Source organism: Rhopilema esculentum, chromosome 20 (assembly GCF_057945365.1).
Source record: "Rhopilema esculentum isolate cy_ngs chromosome 20, ASM5794536v1, whole genome shotgun sequence".
Taxonomy (NCBI): domain Eukaryota; kingdom Metazoa; phylum Cnidaria; class Scyphozoa; order Rhizostomeae; family Rhizostomatidae; genus Rhopilema; species Rhopilema esculentum.
Window position 1 is genome coordinate 6,505,964 of NC_142834.1, and position 24,509 is coordinate 6,530,472.

General features: G+C 34.0%; 1 protein-coding gene across 3 annotated transcripts in view; it reads right to left on the reverse strand.

The window, feature by feature from the left end:
* LOC148957841 (uncharacterized) overlaps positions 1 to 21,312 on the reverse strand; it is a 111,522-nt gene extending 90,210 nt beyond the window's left edge. Inside the window, exons 1-3 of one of the 3 annotated variants that reach the window (XR_016145038.1) lie at positions 20,166 to 21,312; positions 18,804 to 18,852; positions 1,330 to 4,105 (exon numbers count right to left, since the gene is read on the reverse strand). Coding sequence is in view for 1 of the 3 variants with exons in the window: in XM_089114424.1 (XP_088970550.1) it covers positions 18,804 to 18,818 (15 nt within the window). In the remaining 2 variants the exon portion in view is untranslated. Of the gene's footprint in view, positions 1 to 1,329; positions 4,106 to 18,803; positions 18,853 to 20,165 lie in introns of those variants that run through there. The other 2 variants (XR_016145037.1, XM_089114424.1) reach the window with 2 other exon arrangements.
* Positions 21,313 to 24,509: the final 3,197 nt, after the last annotated feature.

A 24,509-nucleotide genomic window follows, 5' to 3' on the forward strand; every position in this document is an offset into this window, starting at 1 on the left:
TGCCCAGGAAGAGAAGGTCTGAGGTCTAATATTCACCACATTGACAAGATCCTAGGCAGTAATCGCAAGCTTTTTTTAATAATTATGACCCATGGACACATTTTCTCTTGTGTTAATAAATCAATGCAGATTTCACTGAACGGTGCTACAAAAAGTGTCATGCAAAATTGTTATTCAGTGGACTTAGATAGTATTTATGTCCTGCAGATATAGAAAATCAATTTTGAAATTAAAACAACATTAAGAACATCCAGGCACGGACCGAGATACAGGGGGGGGGGGGCAAGACGGCTTTACCCCCCAAATATTACAAGAAGTTAAGCTGTATGAGAAAAATAGTGTTATTTTGAAAAATATGGCTGTTTTCACACTTATCTATCAGGGCTGGCCCCTAAAACAAAAAATTGTATCATTGTGTTTGAACCCGAGCCTGGAGTTGTCCAAAAAATAAGAGCATCAAGCGTCGGCAAAAATTAGTTGTTCTTATAACAAAATGTTACCTTTTTAGTTCACCTTCAGGTTTGACATTTATCAATTGAATAAAGTTATGAATATCGATCCAACTAAACATGAACATTTCAGTGTTACATTTTTTTGGTGGTACAAAACTTGTAAATAGCTTTGAAAAAAGCAAACATTTAGTAAACTAAAGCTTTTCGTCTGACACTCTTCAGAGTTTAAAACGTCAGAACATAGATCGAAAACTCTACGCTAAGAAATATATATACCCAGTTGTGGATCGAAATAGGCCAATCAGAAACACGAGCACATGACTGTAAAGGTCATGTGCTCGTGTTTCTGATTGGCCTATTTCGATCCACAACTGGGTATATATATTTCTTAGCGTAGAGTTTTCGATCTATGTTCTGACGTTTTAAACTCTGAAGAGTGTCAGACGAAAAGCTTTAGTTTACTAAATGTTTGCTTTTTTCAAAGCTATTGTTACATTTTTATTTTATATTATGTTTTGACATTGAACTAATTAGTGAAGTAAAAAATGTCCATCAAATTAAACATGAACATTATGGAGGATCGCTATATCGGAGCCAAATGGAACATTGTTAAAATTGCATAAAATTTAGACATTTTCAACAAACTCTACACGTTCAGTTTTAAATTTTTAGTTTATGTTATATTTTGTTATTTATCAATCGGAGCCAAATGGAACATTGTTAAAATTGCATAAAATTTAGACATTTTCAACAAACTCTACACGTTCAGTTTTAAATTTTTAGTTTATGTTATATTTTGTTATTTATCAATCGGAGCCAAATGGAACATTGTTAAAATTGTATAAAATTTAGACATTTTCGACAAACTCTACACGTTCAGTTTTAAATTTTTAGTTTATGTTATATTTTGATATTTATCAATCGGAGCCAAATGGAACATTGTTAAAATTGCATAAAATTTAGACATTTTCAACAAACTCTACACGTTCAGTTTTACAATTTTTAGTTTAGGTTATTTTTTTTATTTATCAATTTAAATAAGTAAAAAATGTCGATCAAATTAAACATGAACATTATGGAAAATGGCTCAATCGTAGCCAAATAGAAAATGTTCAGATCGTATAAAATTTAGACATTTTCAACAAACACTCCAAAATCTGTGTTACCTTCCTAGTTCAACTTATAGTTTTATACTCAATTGTAACCGAATAGAAAAATTGTTGAAATAGTATAAAACTTAGACATTTTCAGCAAACTATATGAAATCAGTGTTACCTTCTTAGTTCAACTGATAGTTTGATATTTATCAACTGACTAAATTTATAAATGTCAATCAATCTAAAGATGAACATTAAGGGGGATCGCTGAATCAAAGCTACACAAAAAATTGTTGAAATCGTACAAAGTTAGACATTTTCACTTAACTATCCAAAATCAGTTTTACTTTCTTGAATCATTTTATAATTTCATATTTATCAATTGAATAATGTTATAAACGTCGATCAATCTAAGGATGAGCATTATGGAGGATTGCTCATGTCGCTGCTAAACAAAAATTATCGGCCATGTTTAAATGCAACACAAGCTTTGTGTATAGCAAGCACAAGAAGCAGATATATCAGGAATTCAAGTGTGAGATTGACAGAGTATAACAAAGCATATGTTCGAGACGTGAAATAAGGCTCTAAGAGTAACCAATTTTTTATTTACTGGTAAGAGTTTACAGTTTTACTGTGTTAACCAAGGATTTCACAGATAATAAATCTTCATAATAACATGGCTGTACTCTGTCTAACGGAAATTTGGTAAGCTTTTCGTAGCTCTCTGTTTTGGCTGTCTTTCATGGCAAAGCATTCTTGCCTCACCCTCTTTACAATGATATGATTGGTTGATGAAAACCACCTTCCAGCTTGATTGAGAGGATCCAATATTGCTAGTAAAATACCGTTTATTCTAATTTGTTAGTTTCAAACAATCCCACTGCCACATATAAAAATGAACTTCGCAAATGAGCACCCAGTTCCTCCTGACACTCGCACACAACACTGTCAGAATGATATCCCAAAGGAGACAAAGGGATATGGTGGGGGCTAGCCCTTACTCCGACTTGTGGTGCCGGTCTGCGTCCATTGACGTTGCACACAACGCTTGTCAGATAGAGGGGATTCCTAGGAGACAAAGGGATACCTTCGTTGGCTAGCCCCCGACGTGGAACCTTTTTTGGCTTTCAAGGCAGAGTGATATAGGTCTCACAGAATATTTAACTACATAGCAGAAATATTAGCTTTATTCAATTTGTAAATATCCTCCATACTTAAAAAATCATTAGTTTTCACAAATTCAAAGGAATAGCTGATAAGATCTGAACAAGGGGCAAATTTTGCAATTCAAACTAGTATCGCAATTGGCAGTAAAGCATTAGTCCGAGTACCGTGGGTGCGTTTTGCAGATAGGGTTGTTATGCTTTTCATCAACAAACTAATACCTCAAAATTATGGGTAGATTTCATATAATTAATGTACCCATCTATATATACCCATTCCTTTTCTTGAAGAGCTTTAAAGGTCGACCCTTAATCGACCCCCACCCTTTTTTTTGAAAATTTATTAGCTGGAAGTAAATGAACTTGGACTGATCATTATAGCACCATCTAATGAGAGAGGGATGGGTAGAGGTACACTTTAGGCTTCAGTACTGAAGATACAGCGTAGCTGAGTAGCTGAAGTTCACTTAAAAGTAGCTAAAGCTCTCGTAACTGAATACAAAATAGACAAACTTATGCTTACTACGATAAAAATGATTGTGCCAACTCGCTATTGCCTATTAGATATAAAATGTGATAAATTTGCTTCATGATTTATTGAAACATACCAGCGAAAGAAAACACTAGCAAACATAAATATATATATCACACATGAAAACAGATTTCCCAAGAAAAATCGATTGGAACTTTTTGTAATTGAATCAAGTGCTCCTTCAGTAAACTTTAAGCGAGAAACCGATTTCTTGGTAAATTTGGGGAACCTGTAGGCTTTGAGCCGGTGAGAATGATATAAGAAATGTCCGTGTATCCATTGCGTGTATCCATTATCCATTGCAAAAATTTAGTCTCAGCACACAACAGACCTAAAACTAGTTCAACAAGCCGTCTTATGCGCAAGACAATATGCCAACCCCTAGGTATATATCAATATCAGCTAGTTTTTAAAAGTTACAACATTTTTGATTAAACAAATTGCACTTTTTGTTTAGTTGGTGGCTGTTTCATACATTTTGATTACTAATGAAAACAATTAGAAAATTTCACGCTGCATGAATTCAGACTCATTGCTGCACATTTTCCATTCATCATTGCACAAATTGATCATCACTGCACCTTATAATATTGCCTGTGTAGCACTTTATTCAAACGATTAAAAATTGAACACAAAACACAATGTCAATGTAAGAGTTTTTGCATGTTACTGTCTTGAATATATTTTGTGATTTCCTATGCCTGTGTTAATTGAAATGTTTATGCTCCCTTTTCACTCCCAAGCCCCATATGTTTCAAGATATCAAAATAATTATAAATGAATTAGTACCTCAATTGATAGAACAGCCTTAATCAATCCAAGCCATGTCAAACCAAATGTTGTCCTAAGTTCATCTTTCTGCGAGCATGAAGTATTTCCGAATAAAGCCAGAGAAAGGCACTTTCAGAAATTTAGCAAAATGATCTTATGAGACCTTTCTAAAAGTTCTTCAGTCATAATTCAAGTGTTGAAGAGAGGGCATCGAAAGTCACAAGCTTCAATGAGTGTCGAGAAAAAATTTTTAGAGAATAAATAAATACAAAATCAGGGAAAGGGCGGAGAGGCAGAACAACCAGTGACGGACTCAAATGTCGAAGAGATACCAACGAAAATCAGAACCTTCAATGAGTGTTGAGAAAGATTCTTTAAGGAATAAATAAAAAAAATCAGGGAAAAGGGCAAAAAGAAAGAACAACAAGGGACGGTCTCATGTTTCTAAAAGACACCAAAGAAACTCGCAAACTTCAATTGATGTTGGAAAGGTTTTTTATGGAATGGATTAAAAGATAAATCAGGGAAAAGGGCAAAATGGAAGAACAACGAAAGACGGTCTCAAGTTTTTAAGAGACACCAAAGAAACTCGCAAACTTCAATGAATGTTGACAAAGGTTTTTTGTGGAATGGATAAAAAGATAAATCAGGGAAAAGGGCAAGGTGGAAGAACAACAAAAGACGGTCTCGAGTTTTTAAGAGACACCAAAGAAACTCGTAAACTTCAATGAATGTTGAGAAAAGTTTTTTCTGGAATGGATAAAAAGATAAATCAGGGAAAAGGGCAAAGTGGAAAAACAACAAAAGACGGTCTCAAGTTTTTAAGAGACACCAAAGAAACTCGCTAACTTCAATGAATGTTGAGGAAGGTTTTTTATGGAAAGGATAAAAGGATAAATCAGGGAAAAGGGTTAAGTGGAAGAGCAACAAAAGAGGGTCTCAAGTTTTTAAGAGACACCAAAAGAAACTCGCAAACTTCAATGAATGTTGAGAAAGGTTTTTTATGGAATGGATAAAAAGATAAATCAGGAAAAAGGGCAAAGTGGAAAAACAACAAAAGACGGTCTCAAGTTTTTAAGAGACACCAAAGAAACTCGCTAACTTCAATGAATGTTGAGGAAGGTTTTTTATGGAAAGGATAAAAGGATAAATCAGGGAAAAGGGTTAAGTGGAAGAGCAACAAAAGAGGGTCTCAAGTTTTTAAGAGACACCAAAAGAAACTCGCAAACTTCAATGAATGTTGAGAAAGGTTTTTTATGGAATGGATAAAAAGATAAATCAGGAAAAAGGGCAAAGTGGAAGAACAACAAAAGACTGTCTCAAGTTTTTAAGAGACACCAAAGAAACTCGCTAACTTCAATGAATGTTGAGAAAAGTTTTTTATGGAATGGATAAAAAGATAAATCAGGGAAAAGGGCAAAGTGGAAAAACAGAAAGGGACGGTCTCAAGTTTCGAAAAGACACCAACGAAAATCAGAAGCTTCAATGAATGTTGAGAAATAATTTTTAGAGAATGAAAAAAACAAATGACGAAAAAGGGCAGAGAGGAAGGAAAACAAGGGACGATCTCAAGTTTTGAAGAGACACCAACGAAAATCAGAAGCTTCAATGAGTGTTGAGAAACACTTTTTAGAGAATAAATAAATAAAAGATCAGAGAAAAAGGCAGAGAGGCAGAACAACAAGGGAGGGACTCAAATGTCGAAGAGAAACCAACGATAATCAGAAGCTTCAATGAGTGTTGGGAAAAATTTTTAAGGAATGAAAAAAAGGGGAAAAGGGCAGAAAGGAAGGACAACATAGGACGGTCTCAAGTTTCGAAAAGATACCAATGAAAATCACAAGCTTCAAGGAATGTTGAGAAAGATTTTTTAGTGAATGAATTAAAAAATCAGCGTAAAGGGCAGAGAGGAAGAACAAAAAGGGACGGTCTCAATTGTCAAAGAGACACCATCGAAAATCACAAGCTTCAATGAATGTTGGGAGAGATTTTTTAGAGAATGAATAAAAAAAATCAAAGAAAAGGTTTAGAGGAAGAACAACAAGGGGCGGTCTCAAGTCTCGGAAAGATACCAATGAAAATCACAAGCTTCAAGGAATGTTGAGAAAGAGTTTTTAGAGAATGAATCAGAAAAATCAGCTGAAAGGGCAGAGGTGAAGAACAACAAGCGACGGTTTTAAGCGTCGAAAAGATACCAACAAAATCACAAGCTTCAATGATTGTTAAAAAAGATTTTTTAAGGAATGAATAAAAATAATCAGCAAAAAGGGCAGAGAGGAAGAGCAACAAGAGACGTATTCAAGTTTTGAAGAGACACTAACAAAAATCACAAGCTTCAATGAATGTTGAGAAAGATTTTTTAAGGAATGATAAAAATAATCAGCGAAAAGGGCAGAGAGGAAGAACAACAAGAGACGGATTCAAGTGTTGAAGAGACAGTAACAAAAATCACAAGCTTCAATGAATGTTGAGAAAGATTTTTTAAGGAATGATCAAAATAATCAGCGAAAAGGGCAGAGAGGAAGAACAACAAGAGACGGATTCAAGTGTTGAAGAGACACTAACAAAAATCACAAGCTTCAATGAATGTTGAGAAAGATTTTTTCAGAATGAATAAAAAAAATCAGCGGAAAGAGCAGAGAGTAAGAACAACAAGAGACGGTTTCAATTGTCGAAGAGACACCAAAAAAAATCACAAGCTTCAATGAATGTTGAGAAAGATTTTTTCAGAATGAATAAAAAAAATCAGCGGAAAGAGCAGAGAGTAAGAACAACAAGAGACGGTTTCAATTGTCGAAGAGACACCAAAAAAAATCACAAGCTTCAATGGATGTTGAGAAAGACTTTTTTCTTAATTAATAAAAAAAATCAGCGGAATGAGCAGAGAGGAAGAACAACAAGAGACGGATTCAAGTGTTGAAGAGACACTAACAAAAATCGGAAGCTTCAATGAATGTTGAGAAAGATTTTTTAAGGAATGAATAAAAATAATCAGCGAAAAGGGCAAAGAGGAAGAACAACAAAAGACGGTTTCAAGTGTCGAAGAGACACCAACAAATATCACAAGCTTCAATGAATGTTGAGAAAGATTTTTTCAGAATGAATAAAAAAAATCAGCGGAAAGAGCAGAGAGTAAGAACAACAAGAGACGGTTTCAATTGTCGAAGAGACACCAAAAAAAATCACAAGCTTCAATGGATGTTGAGAAAGACTTTTTTCTTAATTAATAAAAAAAATCAGCGGAATGGGCAGAGAGGAAGAACAACAAGAGACGGATTCAAGTGTTGAAGAGACACTAACAAAAATCGGAAGCTTCAATGAATGTTGAGAAAGATTTTTTAAGGACTGAATAAAAATAATCAGCGAAAAGAGCAGAGAAGAAGAGCAACAAGAGACGGTTTCAAGTGTCGAAGAGACACTAACAAAAATCACAAGCTTCAATGAATGTTGACAAAGATTTTTAAAGAATAAATAGAAACAAAAATTAAGGGAAAAGGGCAGAGAGAAAGAACAACAAGGGACGGTTTCAAGTGTCGAAAAGATAGCAACGAAAATCACAAATTTCAAGGAATGTTGAAAATAATTTTTTAGAGAATGAATCAAAAAAGATCAGAGGAAAGGGCAAAGAGGAAGAACAACAAGAGACGGTTTCAAGTGTCAAAGAGACACTAACAAAAACCATAAGCTTCAATGAATGTTGAGAAAGATTTTTAAAGAATAAATAGAAACAAAAATTCAGGGAAAAGGGCAGAGAGAAAGAACAACAAGGGAAGGTTTCAAGTGTCGAAAAGATAGCCACGAAAATCACAAGTTTCAAGGAATGTTAAAAAAGATTTTTTAGAGAATGAATTAAAAAAGATCAGCGGAAAGGGCAAAGAGGAAGAACAACAAGAGACGGTTTCAAGTGTCGAAGAGACACCAACTAAAATCACAAGCTTCAAGGAATGTTGAGAAAGAATTTTTAAAGAATGAATAAAATAAAAATCAGCGGGAAGGGCAAAGAGGAAAAACAACAAGAGACGGATTCAAGTGTTGAAGAGACACTAACAAAAATCACAAGCTTCAATGAATGTTGGGAAAGATTTTTCAAGGAATGAATAAAAATAATCAGCGAAAAGGGCAGAGAGGAAGAACAACAAGAGACGGATTCAAGTGTTGAAGAGACACTAACAAAAATCACAAGCTTCAATGAATGTTGAGAAAGATTTTTTAAAGAATGAATAAAAATAATCAGCGAAAAGGGCAGAGAGGAAGAGCAACAAGAGACGGTTTCAAGTGTCGAAGAGACACCAACAAATATCACAAGCTTCAATGAATGTTGAGAAAGATTTTTTCAGAATGAATAAAAAAAATCAGCGGAAAGAGCAGAGAGTAAGAACAACAAGAGACGGTTTCAATTGTCGAAGAGACACCAAAAAAAATCACAAGCTTCAATGGATGTTGAGAAAGACTTTTTTCTTAATTAATAAAAAAAATCAGCGGAATGGGCAGAGAGGAAGAACAACAAGAGACGGATTCAAGTGTTGAAGAGACACTAACAAAAATCAGAAGCTTCAATGAATGTTGAGAAAGATTTTTTAAGGACTGAATAAAAATAATCAGCGAAAAGAGCAGAGAAGAAGAGCAACAAGAGACGGTTTCAAGTGTCGAAGAGACACTAACAAAAATCACAAGCTTCAATGAATGTTGACAAAGATTTTTAAAGAATAAATAGAAACAAAAATTAAGGGAAAAGGGCAGAGAGAAAGAACAACAAGGGACGGTTTCAAGTGTCGAAAAGATAGCAACGAAAATCACAAATTTCAAGGAATGTTGAAAATAATTTTTTAGAGAATGAATCAAAAAAGATCAGAGGAAAGGGCAAAGAGGAAGAACAACAAGAGACGGTTTCAAGTGTCAAAGAGACACTAACAAAAGCCATAAGCTTCAATGAATGTTGAGAAAGATTTTTAAAGAATAAATAGAAACAAAAATTCAGGGAAAAGGGCAGAGAGAAAGAACAACAAGGGACGGTTTCAAGTGTCGAAAAGATAGCCACGAAAATCACAAGTTTCAAGGAATGTTAAAAAAGATTTTTTAGAGAATGAATTAAAAAAGATCAGCGGAAAGGGCAAAGAGGAAGAACAACAAGAGACGGTTTCAAGTGTCGAAGAGACACCAACTAAAATCACAAGCTTCAAGGAATGTTGAGAAAGAATTTTTAAAGAATGAATAAAATAAAAATCAGCGGGAAGGGCAAAGAGGAAAAACAACAAGAGACGGATTCAAGTGTTGAAGAGACACTAACAAAAATCACAAGCTTCAATGAATGTTGAGAAAGATTTTTTAAAGAATGAATAAAAATAATCAGCGAAAAGGGCAGAGAGGAAGAGCAACAAGAGACGGATTCAAGTGTTGAAGAGACACTAACAAAAATCACAAGCTTCAATGAATGTTGAGAAAGATTTTTTAAAGAATGAATAAAAATAATCAGCGAAAAGGGCAGAGAGGAAGAGCAACAAGAGACGGTTTCAAGTGTCGAAGAGACACTAACAAAAATCACAAGCTTCAATGAATGTTGACAAAGATTTTTAAAGAATAAATAGAAATAAAAATTCAGGGAAAAGGGCAGAGAGAAAGAACAACAAGGGACGGTTTCAAGTGTCGAAAAGATAGCAAAGAAAATCACAAATTTCAAGGAATGTTGAGAAAAATTTTTTAGAGAATGAATTAAAAAAGATCAGAGGAAAGGGCAAAGAGGAAGAACAACAAAAGACGGTTTAAAGTGTTGAAGAGACACTAACAAAAATCACAAGCTTCAATGAATGTTGAGAAAGATTTTTTTCTTAATTAATAAAAAAAATCAGCGGAATGGGCAGAGAGGAAGAACAACAAGAGACGGATTCAAGTGTTGAAGAGACACTAACAAAAATCACAAGCTTCAATGAATGTTGAGAAAAATTTTTCAAGGAATGAATAAAAATAATCAGCGAAAAGGGCAGAGGAAGAACAACAAGAGACGGATTCAAGTGTTGAAGAGACACTAACAAAAATCACAAGCTTCAATGAATGTTTAGATAGATTTTTAAAGAATAAATAGAAACAAAAATTCAGGGAAAAGGGCAGAGAGAAAGAACAACAAGGGACGGTTTCAAGTGTCGAAAAGATAGCAACGAAAATCACAAGTTTCAAGGAATGTTGAGAAAGATTTTTTAGAGAATGAATTAAAAAAGATCAGAGGAAAGGGCAAAGAGGAAGAACAACAAGAGACGGTTTCAAGTGTCGAAGAAACACCAACAAAAATCACAAGCTTCAATGAATGTTGAGAAAGATTTTTTAAGGAATGAATAAAAATAATCAGCGAAAAGTGCAAAGAGGAAGAACAACAAAAGACGGTTTCAAGTGTCGAAGAGACGCCAACAAATATCACAAGCTTCAATGAATGTTGAGAAAGATTTTTTCAGAATGAATAAAAATAATCAGCGGAAAGAGCAGAGAGTAAGAACAACAAGAGACGGTTTCCATTGTCGAAGAGACACCAAAAAAAATCACAAGCTTCAATGGATGTTGAGAAAGACTTTTTTCTTAATTAATAAAAAAAATCAGCGGAATGGGCAGAGAGGAAGAACAACAAGAGACGGATTCAAGTGTTGAAGAGACACTAACAAAAATCAGAAGCTTCAATGAATGTTGAGAAAGATTTTTTAAGGACTGAATAAAAATAATCAGCGAAAAGAGCAGAGAAGAAGAGCAACAAGAGACGGTTTCAAGTGTCGAAGAGACACTAACAAAAATCACAAGCTTCAATGAATGTTGACAAAGATTTTTAAAGAATAAATAGAAACAAAAATTAAGGGAAAAGGGCAGAGAGAAAGAACAACAAGGGACGGTTTCAAGTGTCGAAAAGATAGCAACGAAAATCACAAATTTCAAGGAATGTTGAAAATAATTTTTTAGAGAATGAATCAAAAAAGATCAGAGGAAAGGGCAAAGAGGAAGAACAACAAGAGACGGTTTCAAGTGTCAAAGAGACACTAACAAAAACCATAAGCTTCAATGAATGTTGAGAAAGATTTTTAAAGAATAAATAGAAACAAAAATTCAGGGAAAAGGGCAGAGAGAAAGAACAACAAGGGACGGTTTCAAGTGTCGAAAAGATAGCCACGAAAATCACAAGTTTCAAGGAATGTTAAAAAAGATTTTTTAGAGAATGAATTAAAAAAGATCAGCGGAAAGGGCAAAGAGGAAGAACAACAAGAGACGGTTTCAAGTGTCGAAGAGACACCAACTAAAATCACAAGCTTCAAGGAATGTTGAGAAAGAATTTTTAAAGACTGAATAAAAATAATCAGCGAAAAGAGCAGAGAAGAAGAGCAACAAGAGACGGTTTCAAGTGTCGAAGAGACACTAACAAAAATCACAAGCTTCAATGAATGTTGACAAAGATTTTTAAAGAATAAATAGAAACAAAAATTAAGGGAAAAGGGCAGAGAGAAAGAACAACAAGGGACGGTTTCAAGTGTCGAAAAGATAGCAACGAAAATCACAAATTTCAAGGAATGTTGAAAATAATTTTTTAGAGAATGAATCAAAAAAGATCAGAGGAAAGGGCAAAGAGGAAGAACAACAAGAGACGGTTTCAAGTGTCAAAGAGACACTAACAAAAACCATAAGCTTCAATGAATGTTGAGAAAGATTTTTAAAGAATAAATAGAAACAAAAATTCAGGGAAAAGGGCAGAGAGAAAGAACAACAAGGGAAGGTTTCAAGTGTCGAAAAGATAGCCACGAAAATCACAAGTTTCAAGGAATGTTAAAAAAGATTTTTTAGAGAATGAATTAAAAAAGATCAGCGGAAAGGGCAAAGAGGAAGAACAACAAGAGACGGTTTCAAGTGTCGAAGAGACACCAACTAAAATCACAAGCTTCAATGAATGTTGAGAAAGAATTTTTAAAGAATGAATAAAATAAAAATCAGCGGGAAGGGCAAAGAGGAAAAACAACAAGAGACGGATTCAAGTGTTGAAGAGACACTAACAAAAATCACAAGCTTCAATGAATGTTGGGAAAGATTTTTCAAGGAATGAATAAAAATAATCAGCGAAAAGGGCAGAGAGGAAGAACAACAAGAGACGGATTCAAGTGTTGAAGAGACACTAACAAAAATCACAAGCTTCAATGAATGTTGAGAAAGATTTTTTAAAGAATGAATAAAAATAATCAGCGAAAAGGGCAGAGAGGAAGAGCAACAAGAGACGGTTTCAAGTGTCGAAGAGACACTAACAAAAATCACAAGCTTTAATGAATGTTGACAAAGATTTTTAAAGAATAAATAGAAATAAAAATTCAGGGAAAAGGGCAGAGAGAAAGAACAACAAGGGACGGTTTCAAGTGTCGAAATGATAGCAACGAAAATCACAAATTTCAAGGAATGTTGAGAAAAATTTTTTAGAGAATGAATTAAAAAAGATCAGAGGAAAGGGCAAAGAGGAAGAACAACAAAAGACGGTTTAAAGTGTTGAAGAGACACTAACAAAAATCACAAGCTTCAATGAATGTTGAGAAAGATTTTTTTCTTAATTAATAAAAAAAATCAGCGGAATGGGCAGAGAGGAAGAACAACAAGAGACGGATTCAAGTGTTGAAGAGACACTAACAAAAATCACAAGCTTCAATGAATGTTGAGAAAAATTTTTCAAGGAATGAATAAAAATAATCAGCGAAAAGGGCAGAGGAAGAACAACAAGAGACGGATTCAAGTGTTGAAGAGACACTAACAAAAATCACAAGCTTCAATGAATGTTTAGATAGATTTTTAAAGAATAAATAGAAACAAAAATTCAGGGAAAAGGGCAGAGAGAAAGAACAACAAGGGACGGTTTCAAGTGTCGAAAAGATAGCAACGAAAATCACAAGTTTCAAGGAATGTTGAGAAAGATTTTTTAGAGAATGAATTAAAAAAGATCAGAGGAAAGGGCAAAGAGGAAGAACAACAAGAGACGGTTTCAAGTGTCGAAGAAACACCAACAAAAATCACAAGCTTCAATGAATGTTGAGAAAAATTTTTTAAGGAATGAATAAAAATAATCAGCGAAAAGTGCAAAGAGGAAGAACAACAAAAGACGGTTTCAAGTGTCGAAGAGACGCCAACAAATATCACAAGCTTCAATGAATGTTGAGAAAGATTTTTTCAGAATGAATAAAAATAATCAGCGGAAAGAGCAGAGAGTAAGAACAACAAGAGACGGTTTCCATTGTCGAAGAGACACCAAAAAAAATCACAAGCTTCAATGGATGTTGAGAAAGATTTTTAAAGAATAAATAGAAACAAAAATTCAGGGAAAAGGGCAGAGAGAAAGAACAACAAGGGACGGTTTCAAGTGTCGAAAAGATAGCCACGAAAATCACAAGTTTCAAGGAATGTTGGGAAAGATTTTTTAGAGAATGAATTAAAAAAGATCAGCGGAAAGGGCAAAGAGGAAGAACAACAAGAGACGGTTTCAAGTGTCGAAGAGACACCAACTAAAATCACAAGCTTCAAGGAATGTTGAGAAAGAATTTTTAAAGAATGAATAAAATAAAAATCAGCGGAATGGGCAGAGAGGAAGAACAAGAAGAGACGGATTCAAGTGTTGAAGAGACACTAACAAAAATCACAAGCTTCAATGAATGTTGAGAAAAATATTTTAAGGAATGAATAAAAATAATCAGCGAAAAGGGCAGAGAGGAAGAACAACAAGAGACGGATTCAAGTGTTGAAGAGACACTAACAAAAATCACAAGCTTCAATGAATGTTTAGAGAGATTTTTAAAGAATAAATAGAAACAAAAATTCAGGGAAAAGGACAGAGAGAAAGAACAACAAGGGACGGTTTCAAGTGTCGAAAAGATAGCAACGAAAAGCACAAGTTTCAAGGAATGTTGAGAAAGATTTTTTAGAGAATGAATTAAAAAAAATCAGAGGAAAGGGCAAAGAGGAAGAACAACAAGAGACGGTTTCAAGTGTCGAAGAGACACCAACAAAAATCACTAGCTTCAAGGAATGTTGAGAAAGAATTTTTAAAGAATGAATAGAAAAAAAAAATCAGGGAAAATGGCAGAGAGAAAGAACAACAATGGACGGTTTCAAGTGTCAAAGAGACACCAACAAAAATCACAAGCTTCAATGAGTGTTAAGAAATATTTTTTAAAGAATCAAGAGAAACAAAAATAAGGGAAAAGGGCAGAGAGAAAGAACAACAAGGGACGGTCTGAAGTGTCGAAAAGATACCAATGAAAATCACAAACTTCAAGGAATGTTGAGAAAGATTTTTTAGTGAATGAATTAAAAAAATCAGCGTAAAGGGCAGAGAGGAAGAACAATAAGGGACGGTCTCAATTGTCGAAGAGACACCATCGAAAATCACAAACTTCAATGAGTGTTGAGAAAGATTTTTTTTAAAATGACTAAAAAAAATCAGCGGAAAGGGCAGAGAGGAAGAACAACAAGAGACGGTTTCAAGTGTCGAAGAGACACCAACAAAAATCACAAGCTTCAAGGAATGTTGAGAAAGAATTTTTAAAGAATGAATAAAATAAAATCAGCGGGAAGGGCAGAGAGGAAGAACAACAAAAGACGGTTTAAAGTGTTGAAAAGACACTAACAAAAATCACAAGCTTCAATGAATGTTGAGAAAGATTTTTTAAGGAATGAATAAAAATAATCAGCAAAAAGGGCAGAGAGGGAGAACAACAAGAGACGGATTCAAGTGTTGAAGAGACACTAACAAAAATCACAAGCTTCAATGAATGTTGAGAAAGATTTTTTAAGGAATGAATAAAAATAATCAGCGAAAAGGGCAAAGAGGAAGAACAACAAAAGACGGTTTCAAGTGTCGAAGAGACACCAACAAATATCACAAGCTTCAATGAATGTTGAGAAAGATTTTTTCAGAATGAATAAAAAAAATCAGCGGAAAGAGCAGAGAGTAAGAACAACAAGAGACGGTTTCAAGTGTCGAAGAGACACCAACAAATATCACAAGCTTCAATGAATGTTGAGAAAGATTTTTTAAGGAATGAATAAAAATAATCAGCGAAAAGGGCAAAGAGGAAGAACAACAAAAGACGGTTTCAAGTGTCGAAGAGACACCAACAAATATCACAAGCTTCAATGAATGTTGAGAAAGATTTTTTCAGAATGAATAAAAAAAATCAGCGGAAAGAGCAGAGAGTAAGAACAACAAGAGACGGTTTCAAGTGTCGAAGAGACACCAACAAATATCACAAGCTTCAATGAATGTTGAGAAAGATTTTTTAAGGAATGATCAAAATAATCAGCGAAAAGGGCAGAGAGGAAGAACAACAAGAGACGGATTCAAGTGTTGAAGAGACACTAACAAAGATCACAAGCTTCAATGAATGTTGAGAAAGATATTTTAAGAAATGAATAGAAACAAAAATAAGGGAAAAGGGCAGAGAGAAAGAACAACAAGAGACGGATTCAAGTGTTGAAGAGACACTAACAAAAATCACAAGCTTCAATGAATGTTGAGAAAGATTTTTTAAGGAATGAATAAAAATAATCAGCGAAAAGGGCAGAGAGGGAGAACAACAAGAGACGGATTCAAGTGTTGAAGAGACACTAACAAAAATCACAAGCTTCAATGAATGTTGAGAAAGATTTTTTTAAGGAATGAATAAAAATAATCAGCGAAAAGGGCAAAGAGGAAGAACAACAAAAGACGGTTTCAGGTGTCGAAGAGACACCAACAAATATCACAAGCTTCAATGAATGTTGAGAAAGATTTTTTCAGAATGAATAAAAAAAATCAGCGGAAAGAGCAGAGAGTAAGAACAACAAGAGACGGTTTCAATTGTCGAAGAGACACCAAAAAAAATCACAAGCTTCAATGGATGTTGAGAAAGACTTTTTTCTTAATTAATAAAAAAAATCAGCGGAATGAGCAGAGAGGAAGAACAACAAGAGACGGATTCAAGTGTTGAAGAGACACTAACAAAAATCGGAAGCTTCAATGAATGTTGAGAAAGATTTTTTAAGGAATGAATAAAAATAATCAGCGAAAAGGGCAAAGAGGAAGAACAACAAAAGACGGTTTCAAGTGTCGAAGAGACACCAACAAATATCACAAGCTTCAATGAATGTTGAGAAAGATTTTTTCAGAATGAATAAAAAAAATCAGCGGAAAGAGCAGAGAGTAAGAACAACAAGAGACGGTTTCAATTGTCGAAGAGACACCAAAAAAAATCACAAGCTTCAATGGATGTTGAGAAAGACTTTTTTCTTAATTAATAAAAAAAATCAGCGGAATGGGCAGAGAGGAAGAACAACAAGAGACGGATTCAAGTGTTGAAGAGACACTAACAAAAATCGGAAGCTTCAATGAATGTTGAGAAAGATTTTTTAAGGACTGAATAAAAATAATCAGCGAAAAGAGCAGAGAAGAAGAGCAACAAGAGACGGTTTCAAGTGTCGAAGAGACACTAACAAAAATCACAAGCTTCAATGAATGTTGACAAAGATTTTTAAAGAATAAATAGAAACAAAAATTAAGGGAAAAGGGCAGAGAGAAAGAACAACAAGGCACGGTTTCAAGTGTCGAAAAGATAGCCACGAAAATCACAAGTTTCAAGGAATGTTAAAAAAGATTTTTTAGAGAATGAATTAAAAAAGATCAGCGGAAAGGGCAAAGTGGAAGAACAACAAGAGACGGTTTCAAGTGTCGAAGAGACACCAACTAAAATCACAAGCTTCAAGGAATGTTGAGAAAGAATTTTTAAAGAATGAATAAAATAAAAATCAGCGGGAAGGGCAAAGAGGAAAAACAACAAGAGACGGATTCAAGTGTTGAAGAGACACTAACAAAAATCACAAGCTTCAATGAATGTTGAGAAAGATTTTTCAAGGAATGAATAAAAATAATCAGCGGAATGGGCAGAGAGGAAGAACAAGAAGAGACGGATTCAAGTGTTGAAGAGACACTAACAAAAATCACAAGCTTCAATGAATGTTGAGAAAAATATTTTAAGGAATGAATAAAAATAATCAGCGAAAAGGGCAGAGAGGAAGAACAACAAGAGACGGATTCAAGTGTTGAAGAGACACTAACAAAAATCACAAGCTTCAATGAATGTTTAGAGAGATTTTTAAAGAATAAATAGAAACAAAAATTCAGGGAAAAGGGCAGAGAGAAAGAACAACAAGGGACGGTTTCAAGTGTCGAAAAGATAGCAACGAAAATCACAAGTTTCAAGGAATGTTGAGAAAGATTTTTTAGAGAATGAATTAAAAAAGATCAGAGGAAAGGGCAAAGAGGAAGAACAACAAGAGACGGTTTCAAGTGTCGAAGAGACACCAACAAAAATCACTAGCTTCAAGGAATGTTGAGAAAGAATTTTTAAAGAATGAATAGAAAAAAAAATCAGGGAAAATGGCAGAGAGAAAGAACAACAATGGACGGTTTCAAGTGTCAAAGAGACACCAACAAAAATCACAAGCTTCAATGAGTGTTAAGAAATATTTTTTAAAGAATCAAGAGAAACAAAAATAAGGGAAAAGGGCAGAGAGAAAGAACAACAAGGGACGGTCTGAAGTGTCGAAAAGATACCAACGAAAATCACAAACTTCAAGGAATGTTGAGAAAGATTTTTTAGTGAATGAATTAAAAAAATCAGCGTAAAGGGCAGAGAGGAAGAACAATAAGGGACGGTCTCAATTGTCGAAGAGACACCATCGAAAATCACAAACTTCAATGAGTGTTGAGAAAGATTTTTTTTAAAATGACTGAAAAAAATCAGCGGAAAGGGCAGAGAGGAAGAACAACAAGAGACGGTTTCAAGTGTCGAAGAGACACCAACAAAAATCACAAGCTTCAATGAGTGTTAAGAAATATTTTTTAAAGAATAAAGAGTAACAAAAATAAGGGAAAAGGGCAGAGAGAAAGAACAGCAAGGGACGGTCTGAAGTAGCGAAAAGATACCAACGAAAATCACAAGCTTCAAGGAATGTTGAGAAAGATTTTTTAGTGAATGAATTAAAAAATCAGCGTAAAGGGCAGAGAGGAAGAACAACAAGGGACGGTCTCAATTGTCGAAGAGACACCATCGAAAATCACAAACTTCAATGAGTGTTGAGAAAGATTTTTTTAAAAATGATCCAGTCAACGAAAATGCAGAGAGGCAGAACAACAAAGGATGGTCTGAAGTGTTGAAGAGATACTAGCAGATCTTACAAACTTTAATGAGTATGAGGAAGTGGTTTCTAGAGGATAAATCAAAGATTAATTCTGCAAAAAGGAAAAAGGGTCAGAGCAATAATAGATGGTCTAAAGTTTCAAAGAGATACCAGCAGATCCCGAAAACCTGAATCAATTTGAAGAAGGGCTTTGTAAAGAATGAATCTAAGATCAAATCAGCGAAATGGGCAGAGGGTCAGATTAAATTAGCAAACCATTAAGTGGTAGAATTTTGCTCTATAATTACGAATAGACAATTTGGAAAATCAGAAAGTTTGTTTGATCTTATGTGAAATTAATGATCATCATAATGAAGATCAACATCGCAACAAGCGAATAAATGAAAAATTAAATCAGCTAACGTAGAAAAGGGTCCAATAGAAGACACTCGTTTAACGTTAAAACGTTAGAAAGACACCACAGTTTGGAAGCCTAAAGCAAAGGTTGGTTCGCGATGCAAATAGCTTTCGGAAATGTAATACCTAAAAGGTTTCTCAAATATTTAGATGAGAAAGACAAAGCAATACCAGTTTATTTTCTACTTTTTTCAAAAGGCATCCAAACAACACTCACCACGTCCCTCGTCATTCATACACAATCTTCCGTAGCCATGTGTTTTGATCTGCAACGGAATTCATTTTTTTAGAGTTTTATCAACAAAAAAAGGTTCTGATAATCACGGAAACCAAGAAAGCTAAAGCAAAAAATATTAAGGAATGTATTCCTGGTTATGTTTTTAAAAAACTAGGAACAAGACGGAGTTTCAGACAGTGTACTTGAGGGATTCTTTTTTCTTATATGCCTAGTGCTTTCAATTTTCACAGCAGAATCGCATTGTCAATAGTTTTAAATGTTTTTCTATACTTAAGAAGATTATATATTGACACCAATAACCAATAGTATTAATGAATTAATGTTAATCATTGTTTTGCCGATATGATAGACAGATTAATCGTCAAAGACATTCATGATCATAATGATACATGCAGATGAGAACATAGAATTCCATCATGTATTCCATTTTCCATAGGTATTAATTTTGGGGGCTATCTGAAACCGAATTCTTAAGGACTACATAGCATGCTGAAAAACAAAGATTTTACAAAGATGATGGGATTACAGTCAAGTCAATACCACATATCAGGGTGGACATTATTCCAGGGCCAGGAGGAGAGACGCTAAAAGTTTAGCTCGCGAGTTAAATGTAAAGCTCATTCAACATAAATAGGTAGAAATAAAGAAAAAAGCGACTGGTTTTCGGAAGGTTCAATATGCCAACGCCTAGAACAAGCTAACTCATTGTTTGGTGCTGAATGCATTTTAGGAATTGTTAGGCGGCTACATTTTTACATTTTTGCCAGAGATTAAAAAATTACTTTTTAGAAATTTTTATTGAAAGAGCTACCAAGCAAGGAACTTTTGTTGGTGTCCAGCAAAAAGGTTTTCATTTTAAAAATTTTCTGGGCCTCTCTCACCAAAGGGGAAGGGGGGGGGGTAATCATTTATCTTTAGAATAGGGGTGCCTAGGTTACTTTTAGGCTCTAGAATTTGGACAAAGTTTATTAAAGTTCTTCAATATAAAAAACCGTGATTCTATATTGGACAAATAATTTTTATGAAAAAAAAATTTTCTTTAATTTCCGGTGAGCAGTGGTCTTAGAAATTTAAACGAAAAACAAATTCAATTGTAAAACCCCTTTCTTGGGACCAGGAAATTCTAAAGCAATTTCTTTGGTAAATCAAAATGAGAAAGGATTTGAAAAAAGTCGAGAGAAATCGCAAACTGCCGTCAAAAGAAAATTTTTTGGAAAGATTTCATGCTAGAGGGACGAAGTGTACACCACGTACACCACGTGCACAGAAGAAGAGAAGGCAAAAGAAATTTGGTTTATAAATAAACAAAGTAAAAAATTGCAGTAATTTGATACTTCTTACCTTCATGAAATTATTGGTTATCTTCAGTTGCCGCGAAGGTGATTGTGTAGGATATTTCCACTGGGATAAGTACACTGTTGTCGATAATAATTTTCTTGGAAGCCATGTTGTTTTCAAAGTGAAAAATTTTGTTGCCACATGCCTTGCTGGGCATGATGGGAAGGAAAGTCTCCTCCGTAGGAGAAAAATATGAATATTGAAACAAATCGAGTGGTTTGAGGGCAAGTGAAAATTAATCCCACCGAATTTTTTAAGCTGGAAATATTTCCTATCAAAATTTTCAAACGCTAAAAAAATATCGTTTTTAATTTTAAACTATAATTAAACTATATTAATTTTTGCTAAAACTAGCGTTTGTAAACGAAAATCTCTTAGAATTCTTAACAAAATTCGGGAAAACTTCACATGATGTCACGAGACAATGTATCTCAGATGTTTTTTTGAGGTCTAGGGCAAAGTTTCAGTCTTGACCCCCATATTGAAGCTTTACAAACAGGTAAAAACATCCCTTTGTTCTTGAATAACCTTTGAAAGTGTGAAAACAAACTAGAACCTTTGAAATGTAAATTGACACCATTATTAACTTAATACCGGATGAAGACTATCTAAAAATTAACAAGACTATTTGTAACAAATCAGAACAGAATCCAATTGAAAACAATGTCTTCTATTTAATGCATAGTTTTTGAATTTTAATCACAAGTTCTTTCTCTGACGTTATTTGCCTGATAATTTCCAAAGCTATTATTTGCATAAAACATGACGAGACATTCTTTAAGAATAAGAAAAAAATTCCAACCATCAAGATGATCAAAATGTTTTAAAGATAGCAGTGATGGTGACACAGACTCGGATTCACAATTTATTCCGTCCTGCAAGATAAAAGGCTTTTTTGTCTTTTTTGTATAAGAGAGTGTATCATATGCTGGCTTATGGTGAATTTGTACGTAAATTGCGCAAAACATATAAACAATTTGCAAAAAGGTTGAAGAAATTATAGTCAAAAGGAAAGAAGTAACAAACCGAATGAAAACTTTAAGAGAAAACTGAATGGGTTTTAATAAATTTTATTGAGTTTTAATAATTTTGGTCACAAAAGAAAATAGGGTCCATCCACCATGATGTACCGAGGCAATTCTAGCGTGCAATTCATTACCTCAAACGGTCTTTTGACGCTATTTGAAAAACACTTTAAATTTATTGCATATAATTGGTAGCAAAGGGTCTTATTTTAAGACCCAAAGGTACCAAAATCAAGAACACCCTCAAAGGTTCCGATAGTTAAAAGACCTATCAAGGCAATTCTAGCGTAAAATTCATAACCTAAAATGGTCTTTTGACGCTGTTTGAAAAAGACTTTGAATTTATTGCATAAAATTGGTAGCAAAGGGTCTTATTTTAAGACCCAAAGGTACCAAAATCAAGAACACCCTTAAACGTCTCCGAATGTTAAAAGACCTATCAAGGCAATTCTAGCGTAAAATTCATAACCTAAAATGGTCTTTTGACGCTGTTTGAAAAAGACATTAAATTTATTGCATAAAATTGGTAGCAAAGGGTCTTACTTTAAGGACCAAAGGTACCAAAATCAAGAACACCCTTAGACGTCTCCGAATGTTAAAATGACCTATCAAGGCAATTCTAGCGTGCAATTCATTACTTAAAACGGTTTTTTGATGCTATTTGAAAAAGACTTTAAATTTATTGCATAAAATTGGTAGCAAAGGGTCTTATTTTAAGACCCAAAGGTACCAAAATCAAGAACACCCTTAAATGTCTCCGAATGTTAAAATGACGTACCGAGGCAATTCTAGCGTGCAATTCATTAATTTAAACGGTCTTTTGACACTATTTAAAAAAGACTTTAAATTTATTGCATAAAATTGGTAGCAAAGGGTCTTATTTTAAGACCCAAAGGTACCAAAATCAAGAACACCCTCAAACGTCTCCGATAGTTAAAATGACGTACCGAGTCAATTCTAGCGTGCAATTCATTACTTAAAACGGTCATTTGACGCTATTTGAAAAAGACTTTAAATTTATTGCATAAAATTGGTAGCAAAGGGTCTTATTTTAAGACACAAAGGTACCAAAATCAAGAAGACCCTTAAACGTCTCCGCTAGTTAAAATTACATATCAAGGCAATTCTAGCGTGCCATTCGTTACTTAGAACGGTCATTTGACGCTATTTGAAAAAGACTTTAAACTTATTGCATAAAATTGGTAGCAAAGGGTCTTATTTTAAGACCCAAAGGTACCAAAATCAAGAACACCCTTAAACGTCTCCGAATGTTAAAATGAAGTATCGAGGCAATTCTAGCGTGCAATTCATAACCTAAAATGGTCTTTTGACGCTATTTGAAAAAGACTTTAAATTAATTGCATAAAATTGGTAGCAAAGGGTCTTATTTTAAGACCCAAAGGTACCAAAATCAAGAGCACCCTTAAACGTCTCCGAATGTTAAAATGAAGTATCGAGGCAATTCTAGTGTAAAATTCATAACCTAAAATGGTTATTTGACGCTATTTGAAAAAGACTTTAAATTTATTGCATAAAATTGGTAGCAAAGGGTCTTATTTTAAGACCCAAAGGTACCAAAATCAAGAACACCCTTAAACGTCTCCGAATGTTAAAATGACCTATCAAGGCAATTCCAACGTGCAATTCATAACCTAAAATGGTTATTTGAAGCTATTTGAAAAAGACTTTAAATTTATTGCATAAAATTGGTAGCAAAGGGTCTTATTTTAAGACCCAAAGATACCAAAATCAAGAACACCCTTAAACCTCTCCGAATGGTAAAATTACCTATCAAGGCAATTCTAGCGTAAAATTCATAACCTAAAATGGTTATTTGACGCTATTTGAAAAAGACTTTAAATTTATTGCATAAAATTGGTAGCAAAGGGTCTTATTTTAAGACCCAAAGATACCAAAATCAAGAACACCCTCAAAGGTTCCGATAGTTAAAATGACGTACCGAGGCAATTCTAGCATGCAATTCATAACCTAAATTGGTCTTTTGATGCTATTTGAAAAAGACTTTAAATTTATTGAATAAAATTGGTAGCAAATGGTCTTATTTTAAGACCCAAAGGTACCAAAATCAAGAACACCTTAAACGTCTCCTAATGTTAAAATGAAGTATCGAGGCAATTCTAGCTTGCAATTCATTACTTAAAACGGTCTTTTGACGCTATTTAAAAAAGACTTTAAATTTATTGCATAAAATTGGTAGCAAAGGGTCTTATTTTAAGACCCAAAGGTACCAAAATCAAGAACACCCTTAAACGTCTCCGAATGTTAAAATGACCTATCAAGGCAATTCTAGCGTAAAATTCATAACCTAAAATGGTTATTTGACGCTATTTGAAAAAGACTTTAAATTTATTGCATAAAATTGGTAGCAAAGGGTCTTATTTTAAGACCCAAAGGTACCAAAATCAAGAACACCCTTAAACGTCTCCGATTGTTAAAATGACCTATCAAGGCAATTCTAGCGTGCAATTCATTACTCATAACGGTTTTTTGATGCTATTTGAAAAAGACTTTAAATTTATTGCATAAAATTGATAGCAAAGGGTCTTATTTTAAGACCCAAAGGTACCAAAATCAAGAACACCCTTAAACGTCTCCGATAGTTAAAATGACGTACCGAGGCAATTCTAGCGTGCAATTCATAACCTAAAATGGTTATTTGACGCTATTTGAAAAAGACTTTGAATTTATTGCATAAAATTGGTAGCAAAGGGTCTTATTTTAAGACCCAAAGGTACCAAAATCAAGAACACCCTTAAACGTCTCCGAATGTTAAAATGACCTATCAAGGCAATTCTAGCGTAAAATTCATAACCTAAAATGGTTATTTGACGCTATTTGAAAAAGACTTTAAATTTATTGCATAAAATTGGTAGCAAAGGGTCTTATTTTAAGACCCAAAGGTACCAAAATCAAGAACACCCTTAAACGTCTCCGATTGTTAAAATGACCTATCAAGGCAATTCTAGCGTGCAATTCATTACTCATAACGGTTTTTTGATGCTATTTGAAAAAGACTTTAAATTTATTGCATAAAATTGATAGCAAAGGGTCTTATTTTAAGACCCAAAGGTACCAAAATCAAGAACACCCTTAAACGTCTCCGATAGTTAAAATGACGTACCGAGGCAATTCTAGCGTGCAATTCATAACCTAAAATGGTTATTTGACGCTATTTGAAAAAGACTTTGAATTTATTGCATAAAATTGGTAGCAAAGGGTCTTATTTTAAGACCCAAAGGTACCAAAATCAAGAACACCCTTAAACGTCTCCGAATGTTAAAATGACCTATCAAGGCAATTC